The following is a 19,913-nucleotide window of genomic DNA, read 5'->3' as shown; positions in this document are numbered from 1 at the left end:
CTATGCGGATGACACACAGCTGTACATTTCAATGAAACATGGTGAAGCCCCAAAATTGCCCTTGCTAGAAGCATGTGTTTCAGACATAAGGAAGTGGATGGCTGCAAACTTTCTACTTTTAAACTCGGACAAAACAGAGATGCTTGTTCTAGGTCCCAAGAAACAAAGAGATCTTCTGTTGAATCTGACAATTAATCTTAATGGTTGTACAGTCGTCTCAAATAAAACTGTGTAGGACCTCGGCGTTACTCTGGACCCTGATCTCTCTTTTGAAGAACATATCAAGACCATTTCAAGGACAGCTTTTTTCCATCTACGTAACGTTGCAAAAATCAGAAACTTTCTGTCCAAAAATGATGCAGAAAAATTAATACATGCTTTTGTCACTTCTAGGTTAGACTACTGCAATGCTCTACTTTCCGGCTACCCGGATAAAGCACTAAATAAACTTCAGTTGGTGCTAAATACGGCTGCTAGAATCCTGACTAGAACCAAAACATTTGATCATATTACTCCAGTGCTAGCCTCTCTACACTGGCTTCCTGTCAAAGCAAGGGCTGATTTCAAGGTTTTACTGCTAACCTACAAAGCATTACATGGGCTTGCTCCTACCTATCTCTCTGATTTGGTCCTGCCGTACATACCTACACGTACGCTACGGTCACAAGACAATTTGTAAGTCGCTCTGGATAAGAGCGTCTGCTAAATGACTTAAATGTAAATGTAAGACGCAGGCCTCCTAATTGTCCCTAGAATTTCTAAGCAAACAGCTGGAGGCAGGGCTTTCTCCTATAGAGCTCCATTTTTATGGAACGGTCTGCCTACCCATGTCAGAGACGCAAACTCGGTCTCAACCTTTAAGTCTTTACTGAAGACTCATCTCTTCAGTGTGTCATATGATTGAGTGTAGTCTGGCCCAGGAGTGGGAAGGTGAACGGAAAGAATCTGGAGCAACGAACCACCCTTGCTGTCTCTGCCTGGCCGGTTCCCCTCTTTCCACTGTGATTCTCTGCCTCTAACCCTATTACAGGGGCTGAGTCACTGGCTTACTGGGGCTCTCATGCCGTCCCTGGAAGGGGTGCGTCACCTGAGTGGGTTGATTCACTGATGTGGTCATCCTGTCTGGGTTGGCGCCCCCCTTGGGTTGTGCCATGGCGGAGATCTTTGTGGGCTATACTCAGCCTTGTCTCAGGATGGTAAGTTGGTGGTTGAAGATATCCCTCTAGTGGTGTGGGGGCTGTGCTTTGGCAAAGTGGGTGGGGTTATATCCTTCCTGTTTGGCCCTGTCTGGGGGTGTCCTCGGATGGGGCCACAGTGTCTCCTGACCCCTCCTGTCTCAGCCTCCAGTATTTATGCTGCAGTAGTTTATGTGTCGGGGGGCTAGGGTCAGTTTGTTATATCTGGAGTACTTCTCCTGTCCTATTCGGTGTCCTGTGTGAATCTAAGTGTGCGTTCTCTAATTCTCTCCTTCTCTTTCTTTCTCTCTCTCGGAGGACCTGAGCCCTAGGACCATGCCCCAGGACTACCTGACATGATGACTCCTTGCTGTCCCCAGTCCACCTGGCCATGCTGCTGCTCCAGTTTCAACTGTTCTGCTTTATTATTATTCGACCATGCTGGTCATTTATGAACATTTGAACATCTTGGCCATGTTCTGTTATAATCTCCACCCGCCACAGCCAGAAGAGGACTGGCCACCCCACATAGCCTGGTTCCTCTCTAGGTTTCTTCCTAGGTTTGTGCCTTTCTAGGGAGTTTTTCCTAGCCAATGTGCTTCTACACCTGCATTGCTTGCTGTTTGGGGTTTTAGGCTGGGTTTCTGTACAGCACTTTGAGATATCAGCTGATGTACGAAGGGCTATATAAATAAATTTTATTTTATTTTATTTTATTTGCAACTCCAGTGTATATTTGGCATTGTGTTTCAGGTTATTGTCCTGCTGAAAGGGGAATTTCTCTCCCAGTGTCTGTTGGAAAGCAAACTGAACCAGGTTTTCTTCTGGGATTTTGCCTATGGTCTATTCCGTTTCTTTTTATCCTAAAAAAAACTAGTCCTTGCCGATGACGAGCATAGCAATATGATGCAGTCACAACCATGCTTGAAAATGTGAAGAGTGGTATTCAGTGATATGTGGTGTTGGATTTGCCCCAAATATAACACTTTGTATTCAGGACATAAAGTTAATTTCTTTGCCACATTTTTCCAGTGTTAATTTAGCGCCTTATTTCAAACATGATGAATTTTTTTGAATATTTAAAGGTTTAATTCTTTTCAGTATGTTATTTAGGTTAGTAATTGTGGAGTAACCACAATGTTTTTGATCCATTGTCTCCTATCACAGCCATTAAACTCTGAAACTGTTTTAAAGTGAAAACACTGAGCAGTTTCTGTCCTCTCCAGAAACTGAGTTAGGAAGGACATTTGTAGCTTTGTAGTAACTGGGTGTATTGATAGACCATCCAAAGTGTAATTAATAACTTCACCATAGCCTCATAGTGAAAACCCTGAGCGGTTTCCTTCCTCTCTGGTAACTGAGTTAGGAAGGACGCATGTAGCTTTGTAGTGATTGGGTGTATTGATACACCATCCAAAGTGTAATTGTCACCAAAGCCCCATATACTACCCACCATTGCGACCTGTACGCTCTCGTTGGCTGGCCCTCGCTTCATACTCGTCGCCATACCCACTGGCTCCATGTCATCTACAAGACCCTGCTAGGTAAAGTCCCCCCTTATCTCAGCTCGCTGGTCACCATAGCATCTCCCACCTGTTGCACACGCTCCAGCAGGTATATCTCTCTAGTCACCCCCAAAACCAATTCTTTCTTTGGCCGCCTCTCCTTCCAGTTCTCTGCTGCCAATGACTGGACCGAACTACAAAAATCTCTGAAACTGGAAACACTTATCTCCCTCACTAGCTTTAAGCACCAACTGTCAGAGCAGCTCACAGATTACTGCACCTGTACATAGCCCACCTATAATTTAGCCCAAACAACTACCTCTTTCCCAACTGTATTTAATTTATTTATTTATTTAGCTCCTTTGCACCCCATTATTTTTATTTCTACTTTGCACAATCTTCCATTGCAAAACTACCATTCCAGTGTTTTACTTGCTATATTGTATTTACTTTGCCACCATTGCCTTTTTCTGCCTTTACCTCCCTTCTCACCTCATTTGCTCACATTGTATATAGACTTGTTTATACTGTATTATTGACTGTATGTTTGTTTTACTCCATGTGTAACTCTGTGTCGTTGTATCTGTCGAACTGCTTTGCTTTATCTTGGCCAGGTCGCAATTGTAAATGAGAACTTGTTCTCAACTTGCCTACCTGGTTAAATAAAGGTGAAATAAAAAATAATAATAATAAAAATAACTTCACCATAGCCTCATAGTGAAAACCCTGAGCGGTTTCCTTCCTCTCTGGCAACTGAGTTAGGAAGGACGCTTGTAGCATTGTAGTGACTGGGTGTATTGATACTCCATCCAAAGTGTAATTAATAACTTCACCATGCTCAAACGGCTATTCAATGTCTGCTTTAAACATTTTTGTGAGGCATTGGAAAACCTCCCGGTTTTTTGTTGTTGAATCTGTGTTTGGAATTCACTGCTAGATTGAGGGACCTTAGAGCTAATTGTATGTGTGGGGTAGAGAGATGAGTCATTAAAAAACATCTTCTTAAACACTATTATTGCACACAGTGCACCATTCATCTTATCAAGGCTTGCAATAACAAAAGGCTTGAATACTTATTGACTCAAGACATTTCATCTTTTCATTTGAATTAATTTGTAAAAATTACAAAAAACATAATTCCAATTTGACATTGAAGGGTATTGTGTGTGTGTGACACAAAATCTCAATTTAATACATTTTAAATTCAGGCTGTAACACAACAAAATGTGGAAATGGTCAAGGGTGGTGGATACTTTCTGAAGGCACTGTATGAAGCGTCTCAGAGTAGTAGTGGTGATCTAGGATCAGTTTGGTCTTTTAGAACACAATGAGTAAGATTACATGGACATGGGGTACCTGATTCTGTGTTAGCACTCCTATCCTAAGACAATTGATACATACGGCCCTTAACTCGACCCCAGGTTCCATAAGAAATGAGTTAAATATTGATTTAAAAATTAATAAATAAAAACAATTGAATTTAATAAGGAACTACCTAATGTCTGAATATATACATAGTGTTTTACATTCAGAATGGGTTTGTTGTATGTGTCGGGTCAGTTTAAAACTATATACAAAGTTTATCTGAGCAGAGAGTCTTACTGCTGCTCTCTCTTAAGCTCCAATCAACTATTCATACCACTCCAAATTGACCACATTTCAAACTTTCAATTTGTTTTGCGATTAGTACGTTCATTTATCCAGTGTGAATTACATCACCTGCTGAAGATGTGGACTTTTAACCAAAAAATATATAATGTTTGGTGACCTTTTGGAAAATAAAGGTAACTCCGTGGAAAAGGATATGTTATTTACTTTAAATTTAGAATAGAAACCAACATATAAATACAGACTTGTCTGGGGGCAGCACTTCTATTGGGCAGTCATTTCTGTGAGGGACCAGTAGAGGGAAATCTACCCCTAATTAGAAGTGAGGAGCCAGAGGGAGTGGTCTTTAAACTGGCCTTTTTTGAAAGGCCCTGTCAATGGAGAGGAAGATAATGAGTGGAGGGTTTGTTTCTGCTCTGGGGTTCATGAATGGATAAGGACTTCTTTTGAGCCCTGGGGCGCTATAGTGGTTGTCCGCAATTATGTCCATCTATGCCAAGAACACACTTCACAATTATATGCAATTAGGGAAATGTATGTTTCAGTGAAGGACTAGGGCAAATTATCCTAGCCTCTAATTTGGCATCTTTCATATGGGATAATTGCTGATGACCAAAGGAGCGTGGACTTTTCTCTGACAGAAAATATCAATTTCAAACTAATGGCTTTCAGAGACCAAACAAGTGCATTAGAAAAAAGGCTTAGTTGCATCCGTATGTGCAGGATGGATGTAACAACAAGCCCGGCTGATCTTGTCATGAGCTTTTTTGGTAAACATTTTCATTAAAGCAAAGCTTTTATGTTCTAGAGACCATTATACTTTTTAAAGCATTATCTGTACAGTATGTGAAATGTAGGCTATCGTTATTTCCAAAGTAATGACTTGTTTTCAACATAAAACAACATTTATCTGCACTAACTCTATCTTGCACTGACTCTATGCACACTCACGAGACTATATATACACTCACTCACATACTCTTATTATTATTATTATTATCTATCCTGATGCCTAGTCACTTTACCCAGCCTTCATGTACATATCTACCTCAACTACCTTATTATTATCTATCCTGATGCCTAGTCACTTTACCCAGCCTTCATGTACATATCTACCTCAACTACCTTATTATTATCTATCCTGATGCCTAGTCACTTTACCCAGCCTTCATGTACATATCTACCTCAACTACCTTATTATTATCTATCCTGATGCCTAGTCACTTTACCCTGCCTTCATGTACATATCTACCTCAAATACCTTATTATTATCTATCCTGATGCCTTGTCACTTTACCCAGCCTTTATGTACATATCTACCTCAAATACCTTATTTTTATCTATCCTGATGCCTAGTCACTAACCTGCCTTCATGTACATATCTGCCTCAAATACCTCATACCTCTGCACATTGATCTGGTACTGGTACTCCCTGTATATAGCTCCATTCTTGTGTATTTTATTCCTCTTCTGTTACTATTTTTCTTTTAAGTATAATTTTTTTAACTCTGCATCGTTGTGAAGAGATCGTAAGCAAGTTAACACCCATTGAATTTGGTGTATGTGACAAATAAAATGTGATTTGAAATATGGCAATGAACCTTATGCACTTAGGGGCATATTTGAAGTGTTTTATGAAAGGATTTAGTAGTTGATGAATCAGAAAATGTAATATAGCATGTATATTATATTATAGAATACTGTAAATACCCACTTGGATTTAAGTTCCTATTTAGCAATTTCACAAGTGTATTATTCCCTTCAGATATTTCAATTCTATAATTCTACACAAGGCCTGAAAATATTGTTAGCCCAATAGCAAACATAAACATTTTCTTTCTGACCAAATGTTAGCCCGTAAGGGCAATTGAGGGATTCAGTTAACACTGGGAAATAGTTTCCTTCTTAGTTGTTAGGTTGAGCATAAAATGTCCTATTTCAATATGCACACACTAACCATATTTTCATGAATGTCAACAAACTGCTTGCGATTGATGTTCCTAAAGCGGTTAAGCTGTTGTTCCAAGCCAACGGCCAGTAGTGTTGAATTGGCATAAGTGAGGATGTCGTGTCTGTTTTGCCAAGGCTATGTTTTCAAAACTGGAACTAAATGCGATGAAACTTTTAAAAGAACTGTGTTGCTCTGCCAACTACAATACAAATTGAACTTGATCCCCTTAATGCATTTTGCATACAAATTGCACTTATATGAATGACTGCTTCTAATACCTCAAAACACCCACAGGAAGAACAATAATTCCGTTTTTAATTTAGGAGATTCTGTGGACTTCGGTGAACCATTTCAAGGTCGAGATAAATATGAATTGAATTCTGTGCTTATAACTTGTCTTTTTTGAGAAAGAAAGGGGTAACACTTTAGTAAAAACCTGTGCAATTAGGCCTAAGCGTTAACTGCACTGGCATGTGTTGTGTATGAACAAATTAATTTCTTAGTGTGCAGATAAGCAGTTAAAACAATCAATATATACTAGTTAATATAAATTCTTTCCACACACCATTATTTTGCAAATCTGACACCTCCATAATGCCATGCTAAAAAATGTGTGAGTTAGGCTTTATGCCAGAGTTTTCACATTTGAAGCAGACTAAGATGAAGTTAACACTTCAAAAATAGAGACACTTGGACATGTAACTTTTGACAGGAAGTGATGTCATAGTGTGGTACCTGACGGGAGCTCCTCTGGACTGGGCAGGCTTCAGCAGAACTGTGATGGTGGTGTCCGTCTCGTTCAGAGGGGGCGTGTCTGTCTCGTATTCCGGCATCGATGGGGCTGGTGGGGAAGGATTCAGAGGGGATGAGATCAAGTAAGTGTTCATTAGGGCAAGCCACGGAGCACTTTTTAAATGTTATGCCACAAAAGACTAATATGATTGAGTCTGTTTTAGTTACTCTTGTTTCTTAATGACAAAACCCTGTTGAATTCCTATCTTTAAAATGCACTTGGTCCCCTCACATCATGGCAATAATGGATTTAGCCCTGTGATTGCTGAAGCTAATCCAGAACGGAGTATGGCATACAGTAACAGTAAATAGACTATGGAATTGGCCTAAGTCAATATTGTCCATAAAGCCATTGCTAAAGATAGACCTTTTTAAAGATGTATCCTAACACATGCATGTTGGTGTGAAAGCCTTGCCCTATACACGTCACGATAGTGCCATCTCTTTAAAATGTCACGTCTTCATTATCTCCAAAACATTCATTGGACAACATTGATTAGATAAACCAAGTCTGGAATTAGAAATGCCAATTCGTTCAGGAATCAAAGAGAAAGGTGTTGATGCTCCAGGCCGTCAAGGCTCTAGTCTATTGGATGACTGACAACTGAGACAGGGAATGTTTACTTTCAGAGATAAGAAGACAAATCCTTCATGCTTGCGTTACACCATTTCTATCTATGAATGTCAGGAATGACATGGTTCAAATGAATGGTGCACAATGATGAACAATGTTTGATTGCTACATTCGGTTTACTGTATGTATGTGTACTGTATATCATTCCAGTGATATTTTGACTGTCAGCAACAGCATTAAATTGGTGTGTCAATAACATGCCAACCACGTGATTTTCTTCATCCCCAACTTTGTTTTATCTCAGCGTATAAATATATTATTCTACTCTAGTTTAATTTCTACAGTGAGACTCACACTACTTTATGAATCATTCCCAGCATGTAATCCCTATATAGACATTTGAAAGGTCACTGTTTTACTGAGGTGTAATCCATTTAAAAAAATGAACAATAATATACTGGCCTTACAAGTATTAGTCAGGTGTTCGAGCCTTGTTCTAAAAGTTTTTTTTTTTTAACTTAGCATTTTACAATGTCACAGCGTTTGTTTTTTACTTTCATACAACATACAAAAGGAAAAAGGAGAACAAAACTGCTACGGTACAATGGTGCACGTAATTTCTGTTGTAGTTGTCAACTGTGCTCCCTCTCCGGCCTCTAGGTCACCAGGCTGCTCGTTATGGCGCACACCTGGACTCCACCACCTCCTTGATTACCTGCCCTTTATATGTCACTCCCTTTTGTTTCCTCCCAAGTCATCATTGCTCCTGTTTCTGTTCCAGTGTCATGTCTGTGCATTGTTTGTGTTTCTTGTTTTGTATTTAGTTGCATTTATTTATGAAAACATTATTTATTTATTAAAACAAATTGAACTTGCTTCCCGGCTCTCAGCGTACATTGTTACAGTAGTGCTTGCTGTTGTATGTATGTGAACTCCTGATACCAACGTAACACCACTATTAAGACTATCTGCTCTGAACAGGTCTCACTCACCTGCTATCTTGGTGGCGATGCGGGTGGTAACAGGGGGTCCAAAACCTTTGTTGGTGCTGGCTTTGAGGGTGAAGAAGTAGGTGGTGCCTGGGTAGAGCCCCACAAACAGGTGATGGGTCTCGTTGCGTAGCTTGAACACCCTGCCGCGCTGGGTGGTCAGGTCTGCACTGGGGTCCAAGGAGCTCAGAGCCTTATAGGTGATCTGTAAGAGCAGAGAGAAAAAGGTAACACTATGGGTGCGTTGCAGCAACATGGAGTAACTCTTAAACTGGGTTAAATCAAGGGTTTATATATTAATCTTGTTGCACCAAATGTTAAACATAGTTTTAAATTAATCCTAGTTCAATTCAATTCAGTGGCGGAAAAAGTACCTCAATTTTCATACTTGAAAAAAGTAAAGATACCTTATTAGAAAATGACTCAAGTAAAAGTGAAAGTCACCCAGTAAAATACTACTTATGTAGAAGTTTAAAAGTATTTGGTTATAAATATACTTAAGTATCAAAAGTAAACGTAAAAGTACAAATAATTTAAAATAATTAAGCAAACCTGACGGTACAATTTTTGTTTTTTTTACGGATAGCCAGGGTCACACTCCAACACTCAGACACAATTTAAAAACAAAGCATTTGTGTTTAGTGAGTCCTCCAGATCAGAGGCAGTAGGGATGACCAGGGATGTTCTCTTTATAAGTGTGCGAATTAGACCATTTTCTGTCCTGCTAATCATTCAAAATGTAACAAGCACTTTTGTGGGTCAGGGAAAATGTATGGAGTAAAAAGCACATCATTTTCTTCAGGAATGTAGTGAAGTAAAAGTAGTCAAAAATATAAATAGTAAAGTACAGATACCCCTAAAAACAACTCCATTTAGGTTAGAGGATGGATTTAATCAGAGGTGTAAATTACTTAAGAAAAATACATTTATCTAAGTTTAGTTTTCACTTTAAACCTTTTTTATATAAACTTAGATTGGAGGTTAATTCTGAACTGCCACTTGAGGTGGTTTAACTGATAAATGGCAGCATATCTGTGGAGAAACCAAAACTACAGTTCCTCACAGAATAATTAGAGACTATTTGAATCCTAAGTTTTATGATAATGATGAGTTTTCAAGGAGATACCACTTCTCCAAAGACTCTGTAATGCAACTGGGAAGGAAGGTTGCACAAAACCATTAAGCTTTGGAGTGATAGGAACGTGGCTGTACCCCCACTACTTCAGCTCCTGTTGGCCCTACAGTTCTACGCAACTGGATGTTTCCAAATGGTGGATGGGGATCTTTTTGGACTCCACAAGTCAACCATCTGCAGGATTGTAGTCCGAGTGTCCAGTGGTATTGCTGGTCTGACGAATCAGTACATACGGTTGAATCCTACAGAGGAAACAGCAGCTGGATTTTACAGGAGAGCTAGATTCTTAGGTGTACAAGGGGCAATAGACTGCCTGCCTCTCCTCTGCCGCATCCTTTTTGGCTTTCTCTTTGAAATTTTTCCAGCACGCCTTCATCCGATTTGGGTCCCTCTTCTCTTAAATCCGTGTCAATCCATTAAATCTGTTGCATAATATGGCCATGGGGTCTTCCATCTTTTTGAAAGTCATGTTGAGTCTTTTTATCCTCTATCTTAGTAAATTCCCCCATCAGCTCCAACAAGATGTTTTTTTCATAAGCAGAGAAATTTGAACTTCTTTGACATGCAATGATCAGTTGGCTAGCGAACAAATAATAAAGGGCTAAATAACGTTAAATAATGACAATAACACATTATATTTTATGCTAACTAGCTTGGTTTATAAACTAGCTAGCTACAGTAGCTAACGTTAGCTAAAGAACGAGTTTTCTGTCTACTACTGGCAAATAACCGATTTTATTTCAAATCGGCCAACCCATAAGAACTTTTCACAATGGAGTTGCAGTAGTGCTACATTGCTATTATTTTATCAAGGAACAGCAACTTTGTGGCCTCATTTGTCAAATAGGCTAGCAACTTCGTTTCAACTCGTGAAATACCTCATATATTGGTGTAACATGTCACTAATCATAGTTTAAAACTGAAAATCATAGATTTACTGATCCAGATTCAAAATTAAGTGGTGCAACACATCTCTGATGAATTATAAACCTACATTTACAAAACCTAGATGAGCTCTAATCCTAGATTAATTTAAACCATGTTGGTGCAACCCACTCTATATCATATGAACAAAATGTATTTAAATGGCATTCTATCATGCAGTATAGTGCATTATAAAACATCCTATAAGCACTAATAACAGACCATTTCAATAATAGCCTTCAAAGGCATTAAACACAGTTGGTTCATACCAACGTTGTGTCCCTAGAATTTACATAAATGTTTCAGGCAGCTAGGCGTATGTCCCATGTCACAACTTCAAAAGGAGAGGCGTATTAATCAAAATGCATTTCTTGTCAGAAATGCCTTCTGGAGCATGTGAACTTTCATGTGCCTTAATAACAAACTTCTATTCCATCTGTAAATACGAATACAATTGTTCAATTTCGAGCCTAGTTGGTTTAGCCACGGAAAAAAACAGGAACTTTCTTGCTAGCCATGATTGGCTGAGATAATTGATGGACTGGACATGCCGAGAGATGAGTTCTGATTGGTTGGCCATGTACCACGCTTTTGTCTATAACATGAGCTGCTCAGTATGTGTAGATAATCCTTGCTACCGTGGCTTTTTTTTGAAAGATATAAGGTTAGCCATGAATAACTACAAAAGTGTTGCTACTGCTCTCAACAACATTGCTATCTTGAATTTAGCTGGCTCTATTGACAATCATCAGTGTGAAATAGTTCTGATGGACTACTTTATACACATGGTCAGTGTGAACCAGAGGGACTTGACACAACGGGCCAAACAAGCTGTAGCTACAAACAATGGAAAAAACATGCTGCCATGAAGCATTCACTCATGTAAGAGTCTAGCAAAATATTTAGACATGATATATTTCTAATTTTGTCAGAAATACATTTTCATTGCAAGTTAAAGCCTACTGTTCGCTAGCTAGTGAACGTTAGCTTGCTGGCTCGCTAGCTAACGTTACGTGTATGATTTGTCTAGTAATATTATTCATATCTCAGAAACCCATTTACATTGAACCTAGTTGGTTAGCTTTAGCTACTTGCATATGCATACTACATGACAATCAGTTTGTACTGTAGCTATGGGTTGGGATTATGGTTCATTGTTTAGCTGGCTAGCTACATGTCTAAACAAAAGACTCCACTTTGTCCGATGATTACATTACCCATCAAGTTAGCCAGATATGTCTGCAGTTGGTAATGGCCATCTATTGTAAACAACAGTAACCCATCCACTTTGCTAAATGTGGCTGGGGGGTAGCTATACTTTTAGACATACTTTTAGACATGTGTGTCTGGGTAAGCATCATCTAATAATTCTAAGATATTTAAATAATATTTTTTATCTGGACACATTCTTATTTTTGATATCGCTACTATGCAAATATGCAAGTAACCATTTCACTGTACCTGTGCATGTGACAAATAAACTTAGATTGTTTTTGATATGGTGTGGTTTTACCAGAGATGATAAAGTGAACAACAACATGACCTGGTTCCATGTTTGATTAGGATTTTGGCTAAGGTCTAGATAAAGTGTATTTCTACCTTCAGTTTTTCCATATAGTAGGCTATTACCTCTCCCATTTTTAGTCTTGAAATCTCTGGTTGTTTACTACACTACTTTACTCACTCTGTTTACCACATGGCCTGACATGTGAATCCTTAAATAGATGGGCGGGGATAAGGTTTTTGATTTGATTTGGTTTGATTTGAGGTTTAATAGGTTGTGAACTATGATGAATAGGTGTAGATAAACAAGAGCTCTCCAGTAGGTGTACCGAAAACATTCAAGGGCAATTTTCTCAAAAGTGGGGTTACAAGTTTATCAACTTTTAAAGCAGAATTACTTTCCCATTGTTCCTCAACAGCAGAGTATGATATACCATTTTGTAGCACTGACAATACTTTTATCCCACGTAAAAATCCCAATTTCAGAGTCACGACTTGCGAATGAATGCAAATGAATTACTTAAAAATCATACAATGTGATTTTCTGGATTTTTGTTTTAGATTCTGTCTCTCACGGTTGAAGTGCACCTATGATAAAAATGACAGACCTCTACATGCTTTGTAAGTAGGAAAACCTGCAAAATCGGCAGTGTATCAAATACTTGTTCTCCCCACTGTAATTTCTTCAGATGTCCCATCAATTTAGACAAGTTTATCTGGGTAAGCGTCATTTAATATTTATAAAATATTTTGAATCCTTAAAGAGATGGGTGCGGCTGGCTTAAGAGAGTGTGAACAATGCTGAAAGGGTGTAGACAAAGAAGAGCTCTCCAGTAGGTACCAAAATATTCAAAGGCCCTTTTCTAAAAAATGAGTTTATCAACTTTCAAAGCAGAATTACTTCACCATTGTTCCTCAAAAATGCAGTGTATGATATACCATTTGGTAGCTCTGAGTAATCAATGTAAAAAAAAAACATTTCAAATTTTGCTACATAAGACCAATTTGAGCCGGTCAGTCACAAATGTGGGCCTGCAAGCTTCTTTTTCCAATGCTTTCTGATACACCGTCATTCAGGATGACCAACATTGCAAACGTTATCTTAAATGGTTTGATAGTCCCTAGTGACAAGCTGTCCTACTGTAAGTAGAAAGGAAGAACAGAAATGCAGGATAGAAAGGTAAACATATTGCTATGTGTATGGGTTGTAAACACGGTGGTTGCCTAATTGGTACCAATCCCCAAAATAGTATGTGATTTAAGGAATTATTTCTATCAACAGCACACAATATTGTCATTTTCGGGCATATGCATTGTTTTGCAATAGTGAAGGAGAATATAATGGCAATGTCAGTTCTATTGGTCCTACCAGTGAGTTTCCGTTTCCATTTGAATTATCTCTACAGTGCTGTGTGTCACGGCAATGAAATACTGGCAATACATTACAACAGAAATATTGACGCCGTCAAAACAATCAGGCAGCGCTTCCATAACCACAAACATCCAAACACATGGCCTGTATTGTTTTTATTTTTTTACCGGTGGAGATTGATGTTTGTGTAAATTGATGTCTACAGGGTTGCGGGCAATAAAAACATTTTAGACTGATGTTTCACAGATCACAACTCCATTATACAATTCAAATCAAACCAATTGACAGCTCAGTGCCTGCTGGCAGCTAGGCCAGTCGCTGCTTGAAAGGCTTTCATGGTAAGTGCTGGATCCAGCGATGTCCCGAGACCGTGTTGCACTGACCACAGGCAAATAAGCAGTTGGGGCAAGACAAGCCCAGAAAGCAAAAACAGAAATGATAAGGAGTGTGTGTGTGTGTTTGTGTATGTGGGCGGGGTCATCCAGAGTTGTGTCCTATATAAGCCTTTTTGAAACATGTCATTGTGGACCTCCAGACAAAGCTGGGCCAAAAGTATGCAATATGAATATGGGTCTCTAGCCGTATAGACTTTGGGTGTGTGATTGGTGGTCCTTGGCTGTGTGAGACAGTGGGCTAGGGTGAGTCAGACTTCAGCATCTGTCAGACGTCATGGGGGTGTTTTAAAGGCTGCTGGCTAATCTAGACTGATTAGCATAAGTCCTCATCAAGCCACTAATGGCTTGCAGGATTTCCAAGCTCGATAAAGAGTCGTAAAGGAACTGAAACTGAAACAAATGGAGCCTTCCTGTAGACGTGGTTTCCTAATTCCTTTCCTAGCTATAATTTATGCAATAAAGTTTAGGTTAACTGGTTCACAACACTGAGCATTTATCTTCGCAAGGCATCCGTTTGAGTTGACAAGCATCCACTATTGAATGCATGGCAGCAATACATATTTCCTTGTTGTTGTGCTTCAATAGACTGTCCCCATTGCCATCAAGGTTCTATCTGCTGTCACCAGTCCTTGCATTAGATACAAATGTCAGTGAAAAATGTATATTTGTGATATACACTGCTCATAAAAATATAGGGAACACTAAAATAACACCTAGATCTGAATGAATGAAATATTCTTATTAAATACTTTTTTCTTTACATAGTTGAATGTGCTGACAACAAAATCACACAAAAATGATCAATGGAAATCAAATTTATCAACCCATGGAGGTCTGGATTTGGAGTCACACTCAAAATTAAACTTTGATGTAATGTCCTTAAAACAAGTCAAAATGAGGCTCAGTAGTGTGTGTGGCCACGTGCCTGTATGACCTCCCTACAATGCCTGGGCATGCTCCAGATGAGGTGGAGGATGGTCTCTTGAGGGATCTCCTCCCAGACCTGGACTAAAGCATCCTCCAACTCCTGGACAGTCTGTGGTGCAACGTGGCGTCGGGGGATGGAGTGAGACATGATGTCCCAGATGTGCTCAATTGGATTCAGGTCTGGGGAACGGGCGGGCCAGTCCATAGCATCAATGCCTTCCTCTTGCAGGAACTGCTGACACACTCAAGCCACATGAGGTCTTGCATTAGGAGGAACCCAGGGCCAACCGCACCAGCATATGGTCTCACATGGGTTCTGAGGATCTCATCTCGGTACCTAATGGCAGTCAGGCTATCTCTGGCGAGCACATGGAGGGCTGTGCGTCCCCCCAAAGAAATACCACCCCACACCATGACTGACTCACCGCCAAACCGGTCATGCTGGAGGATGTTGCAGGCAGCAGAACGTTCTCCACGGCGTCTCCAGACCGTCACGTCTGTCACATGTGCTCAGTGTGAACCTGCTTTCATCTGTGAAGAGCACAGGGCGCCAGTGGCGAATTTGCCAATCTTGGTGTTCTCTGACAAATGCCAAACGTCCTGCACAGTGTTGGGCTGTAAGCACAACCCCCACCTGTGGATGTCGGGCACTCATACCACCCTCGTGGAGTCTGTTTCTGACCGTTTGAGCAGACACATATACATTTGTGGCCTGCTGGAGGTAATTTTGCAGGACTCTGGCAGTGGTCCTCCTGCTCCTCCTTGCACAAAGGTGGAGGTAGCGGTCCTGCTTCTGGGTTGTTGCCCTCCTACGGCCTCCTCCACATCTCCTGATGTACTGGCCTGTTTCCTGGTCGCGCCTCCATGCTCTGGACACTACGCTGACAGACACAGCAAACCTTCTTGCCACATCTCGCATTGATGTTCCATCCTGGATGAGCTGCACTACCTGAGCCAGTTGTGTGGGTTGTAGACTCCGTCTCATGCTACCACTAGTGAAAGCACCGCCAGCATTCAAAAGTGACCAAAACATCAGCCAGGAAGCATAGGAACTGAGAAGTGGTCTGTGGTCCCAACCTGCAGAACCCCTCCTTTATTGGGGGTGTCTTGCTAAATGCCTATAATTTCCACCTGTTGTCTATTCCATTTGCACAACAGCATGTGAAATGTATTGTCAATCAGTGTTGCTTCCTACTGTAAGTGGACAGTTTGATTTCACAGAAGTGTGATTGACTTGGAGTTACATTGTGTTGTTTAAGTGTTCCCTTTATTTTTTTGAGCACTGTATTTATAGTGGAATTTCAGGTAGCAACGCAGCACATTGACTCAGGAAGTCCTGCTGCCATCAACACCCTTCCATTTTATACCCGCCAGGCCTGCAGTGAGACTGCATTGCTCATAATAAATACCTGAAATCAATATTTATTCATGGAGACTCTTACTCAGACCTGTAAAATATTATCCCCAAATATTTGTTGCTTTAGCTTGGGTGTGAATGCGTATTCCTCTGGCTCTCCTTCTCGTTGGTTGATATACTCAGCAGGGAGGCGTAATAAAGCAGAGGTAGTTTACTGCCCAATGAAACAGCAGAAGCCCACTGAGGCACTGCACTGTGGATAATGGAGAGACTACGTCTGTGGAATAACTCGTCGCCGATACGAGAGATGGATGCCAATAAATAAGGACGCTGTACCAAACAGCAGCACACATAAATAAAAGCAAAAGACACAGGGCAATGTGTCTTTTTGTTTAATGGCAGAGTTTGGGGAAAGTTTCCGTTACTGCTGTTGTTTGATGTTTGAGATTTCAATTGGTTCATAGTTCCTTACTCAACTTTAACTTTTGTTAGTGACAAGTTTGGTCTGAATAAAACATCTATATAATACAGTATGCCCTACAAATTGAAATGGGCTAAACCAAATAAATATTATTATTATTATTAATTTTTTAAAATAAGGACATTCAAGAACAGGATGGTTGCTTCAATTGTTGGGATATTAATATACTTGCTTCAAAACCCCCGCAATCAATGAAAAGCCTACAAAATGCCATAGCAACAATGGCCTCAATCGCAATATCAATCTATAAATGTTTCCACCTCGGGGACAAAGGAGAGGACAGTTTCAAAAGCTACAAGGCAATCAATGGTCTTCCATTATCCATTCATGTCCATTCAGTTATCTTGTATAGGAAGCCTTTTCAGTGTCACACTAGATACAAATCAAGAGGGAATGATGCTGATGCATTTGGCGAAAGAGAGGATACAATGTGGGGAGGAAATAATAGGTCTCTATAATATACAGATAATAAAATATACCATTTAAAAGACACATTTATCCAGAGTGACTCACAATACGTGAGTGCATACATTTTTAGGAAGTGTATGTGATCCCTGCAGGAATTTAACCTACGACCTTGGCGTTACCAGCACCATGGTCTAACCAACCACGCAGAACCACATTGTCTGCCTGGGCACGTTATCATTGGAGTTGGGGTGGCTGACTAGCTGCAGTAGGGGCAGGTGATACAGCTGCTATATGGCTACCAGCTCGGGGCAAGGTAGCAAATCCACTTCACTCAGGCCATTAGCGAACAGTTAAAAGGCAGGCCTGTAATTGAGTGGAGCAAGTGTGAAGTTGCTCAACTTGTCCATCCATCTCTCCGTTGTCACTAGGAAACAGGGGCAAATGGGGTGCTGTTTGTAGCATGCCATTTGTTGTGAAACAGATTAATTATGAGGCACAAACTGTTTACATTTTGTAGCATCTGTTACATAGCATTTAACATGTTACAAACGACATCCCATGAGGGTACAACTGGATGGTTGTGCTAACGAAATGCTTGTGCTTATAGTTCCGACAGTGCAGCAATATCTAACAAATACCTAATACACACAAAGTTATGTAAAGGAATTCAATTAAGAATATTTAAATATATGGACAAGCAACATCAGAGCGACATAGACTAATATACAGTAGATAGTATAGAATACAGTATACGTATACATATGAGATGAGTAATGCAAGATATGTAAACATTATTAAAGTGACATTATTAAGGTGACTAGTGTTCCATTTATTAAAGTGGCCAAAGATTTCAAGTAGGCAGCAGTCTCTCTGTGCTATTGATGGCTATTTAACAGTTTGATGGCCTTGAGATAGAAGCTGTTTTTCTGTTGCTCGGTATACTGGCCTCGCCTTCTGGATCATAACGGGGTGAACAAGCAGTGGCTCCGGTGGTTGTAGTCCTTGATGATCTTTTTGGCCTTCCTGTGACATTGGGTGCTGTAGGTGTCCTGGAGGGCTGTTGTGCCTTCTTCACCACACTGTCTGTGTGGGTGAACCATTTCAATTTGTCAGTGATATGTAAGTCGAAGAACTTAAAACATTCCACCTTCTCCACTTCGGTCCCGTTGATGTGGATAGGGGGGTGCTCCCTCTGCTGTTTCCTGAAGTCCACTATAATCTCCTTCACTTTGTTGACGTTGAGTGAGAGGTTATTTTCCGGATACCACACTCCCAGAGCCCTCACCTCCTCCCTGTAGGCTGTCTCGTCATTGTTAGTAATCAAGCCTACTACTGTTGTGTCATCTGCAAACTTGATGATTGAGTTGGAGGCGTGCATGGCCATGCAGTAATGGGTGAACAGGGAGTACAGGAGGGGGCTGAGCATGCACCCTTGTGGGGCCCCAGTGTTCAGGATCAGCGAAGTGGAGATGTTGTTTCCTACCTTCACCACCTGGGGGCAGCCCGTCAGGAAGTCCAGGACCCAGTTGCACAGGGCGGGGTCGAGACCCAGGGTCTCGATTTTAATGACGAGTTTGGAGGGTACTATGGTGTTGAATGCTATAGTCAATGAACAGCATTCTTACGTAGGTATTCCTCTTGTCCAGATGGGATAGGGCAAGTGTGCAGTGTGATGGCGATTTCATCGTCTTTTGACCAATTGGGGCGCTAAGCAAATTGAAGTGGGTCTAGGGTGACAGGTAAGGTAGAGGTGATATGATCCTTGACTAGTCTCTCAAAACACTTCATGATGACAGAAGTGAGTGCTACGTGGCTATAGTCATTTAGTTCAGTTACCTTTGCATTCTTGGGTAAAGGAACAATGGTGGCCATCTTGAAAGCATGTGGGGACAGCAGACTGGGATAGGGAGAGATTGAATATGTACGTAAACACACCATCTAGCTGGTCTGCGCATGCTCTGAGGATGCGGCTAGGGATGCCGTTTGGGCTGCCAGCCTTGCGAGGGTGAACACGTTTAAATGTCTTACCATGGAGAAGGAAAGCCCACAATCCTTGGTAGCTGGCCACCTCGGTGGCACTGTGTTATCCTCAAAGCAGGCAAATAACATGTTTAGCTTGTCCGGAAACAAGACGTCGGTGTCCGCGTTGTGGCTGGTTTTCCTTTTGTAGTCCATGATTGTCTGTAGATTGTCTGTAGTCATTGAATTACGACTCCACTTTGTCTCTATACTGATGTTTTTCCTGTTTAATTGCCTTGCAGAGGGAATGACTACTCTGTTTGTATTCTGCCATATTCCCAGTCACCTTGTCATGGTTAACTTCTTGGATATAGGGGGCGCTATTTTAATTTTTGGATGAAAAACGTTCCCGTTTTAAACAAGATATTTTGTCACGAAAAGATGCTCGACTATGCATATAATTGACAGCTTTGGAAAGAAAACACTCTGACGTTTCCAAAACTGCAAAGATATTGTCTGTGAGTGCCACAGAACTGATGCTACACGCGAAACCAAGATGAAATTTCAAACAGGATGTGCCCCAGATTTTGAAGGTGCTGTGTTCCAATGACTCCTGATATGGCTGTGAATGGCTCACGAATGAGCTTACACTTTCTGTCGTTTCCCCAAGGTGTCTGCAGCATTGTGACGTATTTGTAGGCATATCATTGGAAGATTGACCATAAGACACTACATTTACCAGGTGGTCGCTTGGTGTCCTCCGTCGCAATTATTGCGTAATCTCCAGCTGCAGTACTTTTTGGTTTGCTACTGAGGAGAAACCCAACTGCCACGAATGATTTATCATCGAATAGATAT

General features: G+C 40.6%; 1 protein-coding gene across 1 annotated transcript in view; it reads right to left on the bottom strand.

Annotated features, from left to right (window-relative positions):
- Positions 1–6,913: 6,913 nt before the first annotated feature.
- The window catches only part of LOC135572904 (receptor-type tyrosine-protein phosphatase T-like), a 201,277-nt gene continuing 188,277 nt past the window's right edge, over positions 6,914–19,913 (bottom strand). Inside the window, exons 11-12 of the mRNA XM_065021620.1 lie at positions 8,598–8,799; positions 6,914–7,080 (exon numbers count right to left, since the gene is read on the bottom strand). Coding sequence (XP_064877692.1) covers positions 6,914–7,080; positions 8,598–8,799 — 369 coding nt within the window. The remainder of the gene's footprint in view (positions 7,081–8,597; positions 8,800–19,913) is intronic.

Source organism: Oncorhynchus nerka, linkage group LG2, assembly GCF_034236695.1.
Source record: "Oncorhynchus nerka isolate Pitt River linkage group LG2, Oner_Uvic_2.0, whole genome shotgun sequence".
In the NCBI taxonomy this organism is placed as follows: Eukaryota; Metazoa; Chordata; class Actinopteri; order Salmoniformes; family Salmonidae; genus Oncorhynchus; species Oncorhynchus nerka.
This window is presented reverse-complemented; position numbering and strand designations above follow the sequence as displayed.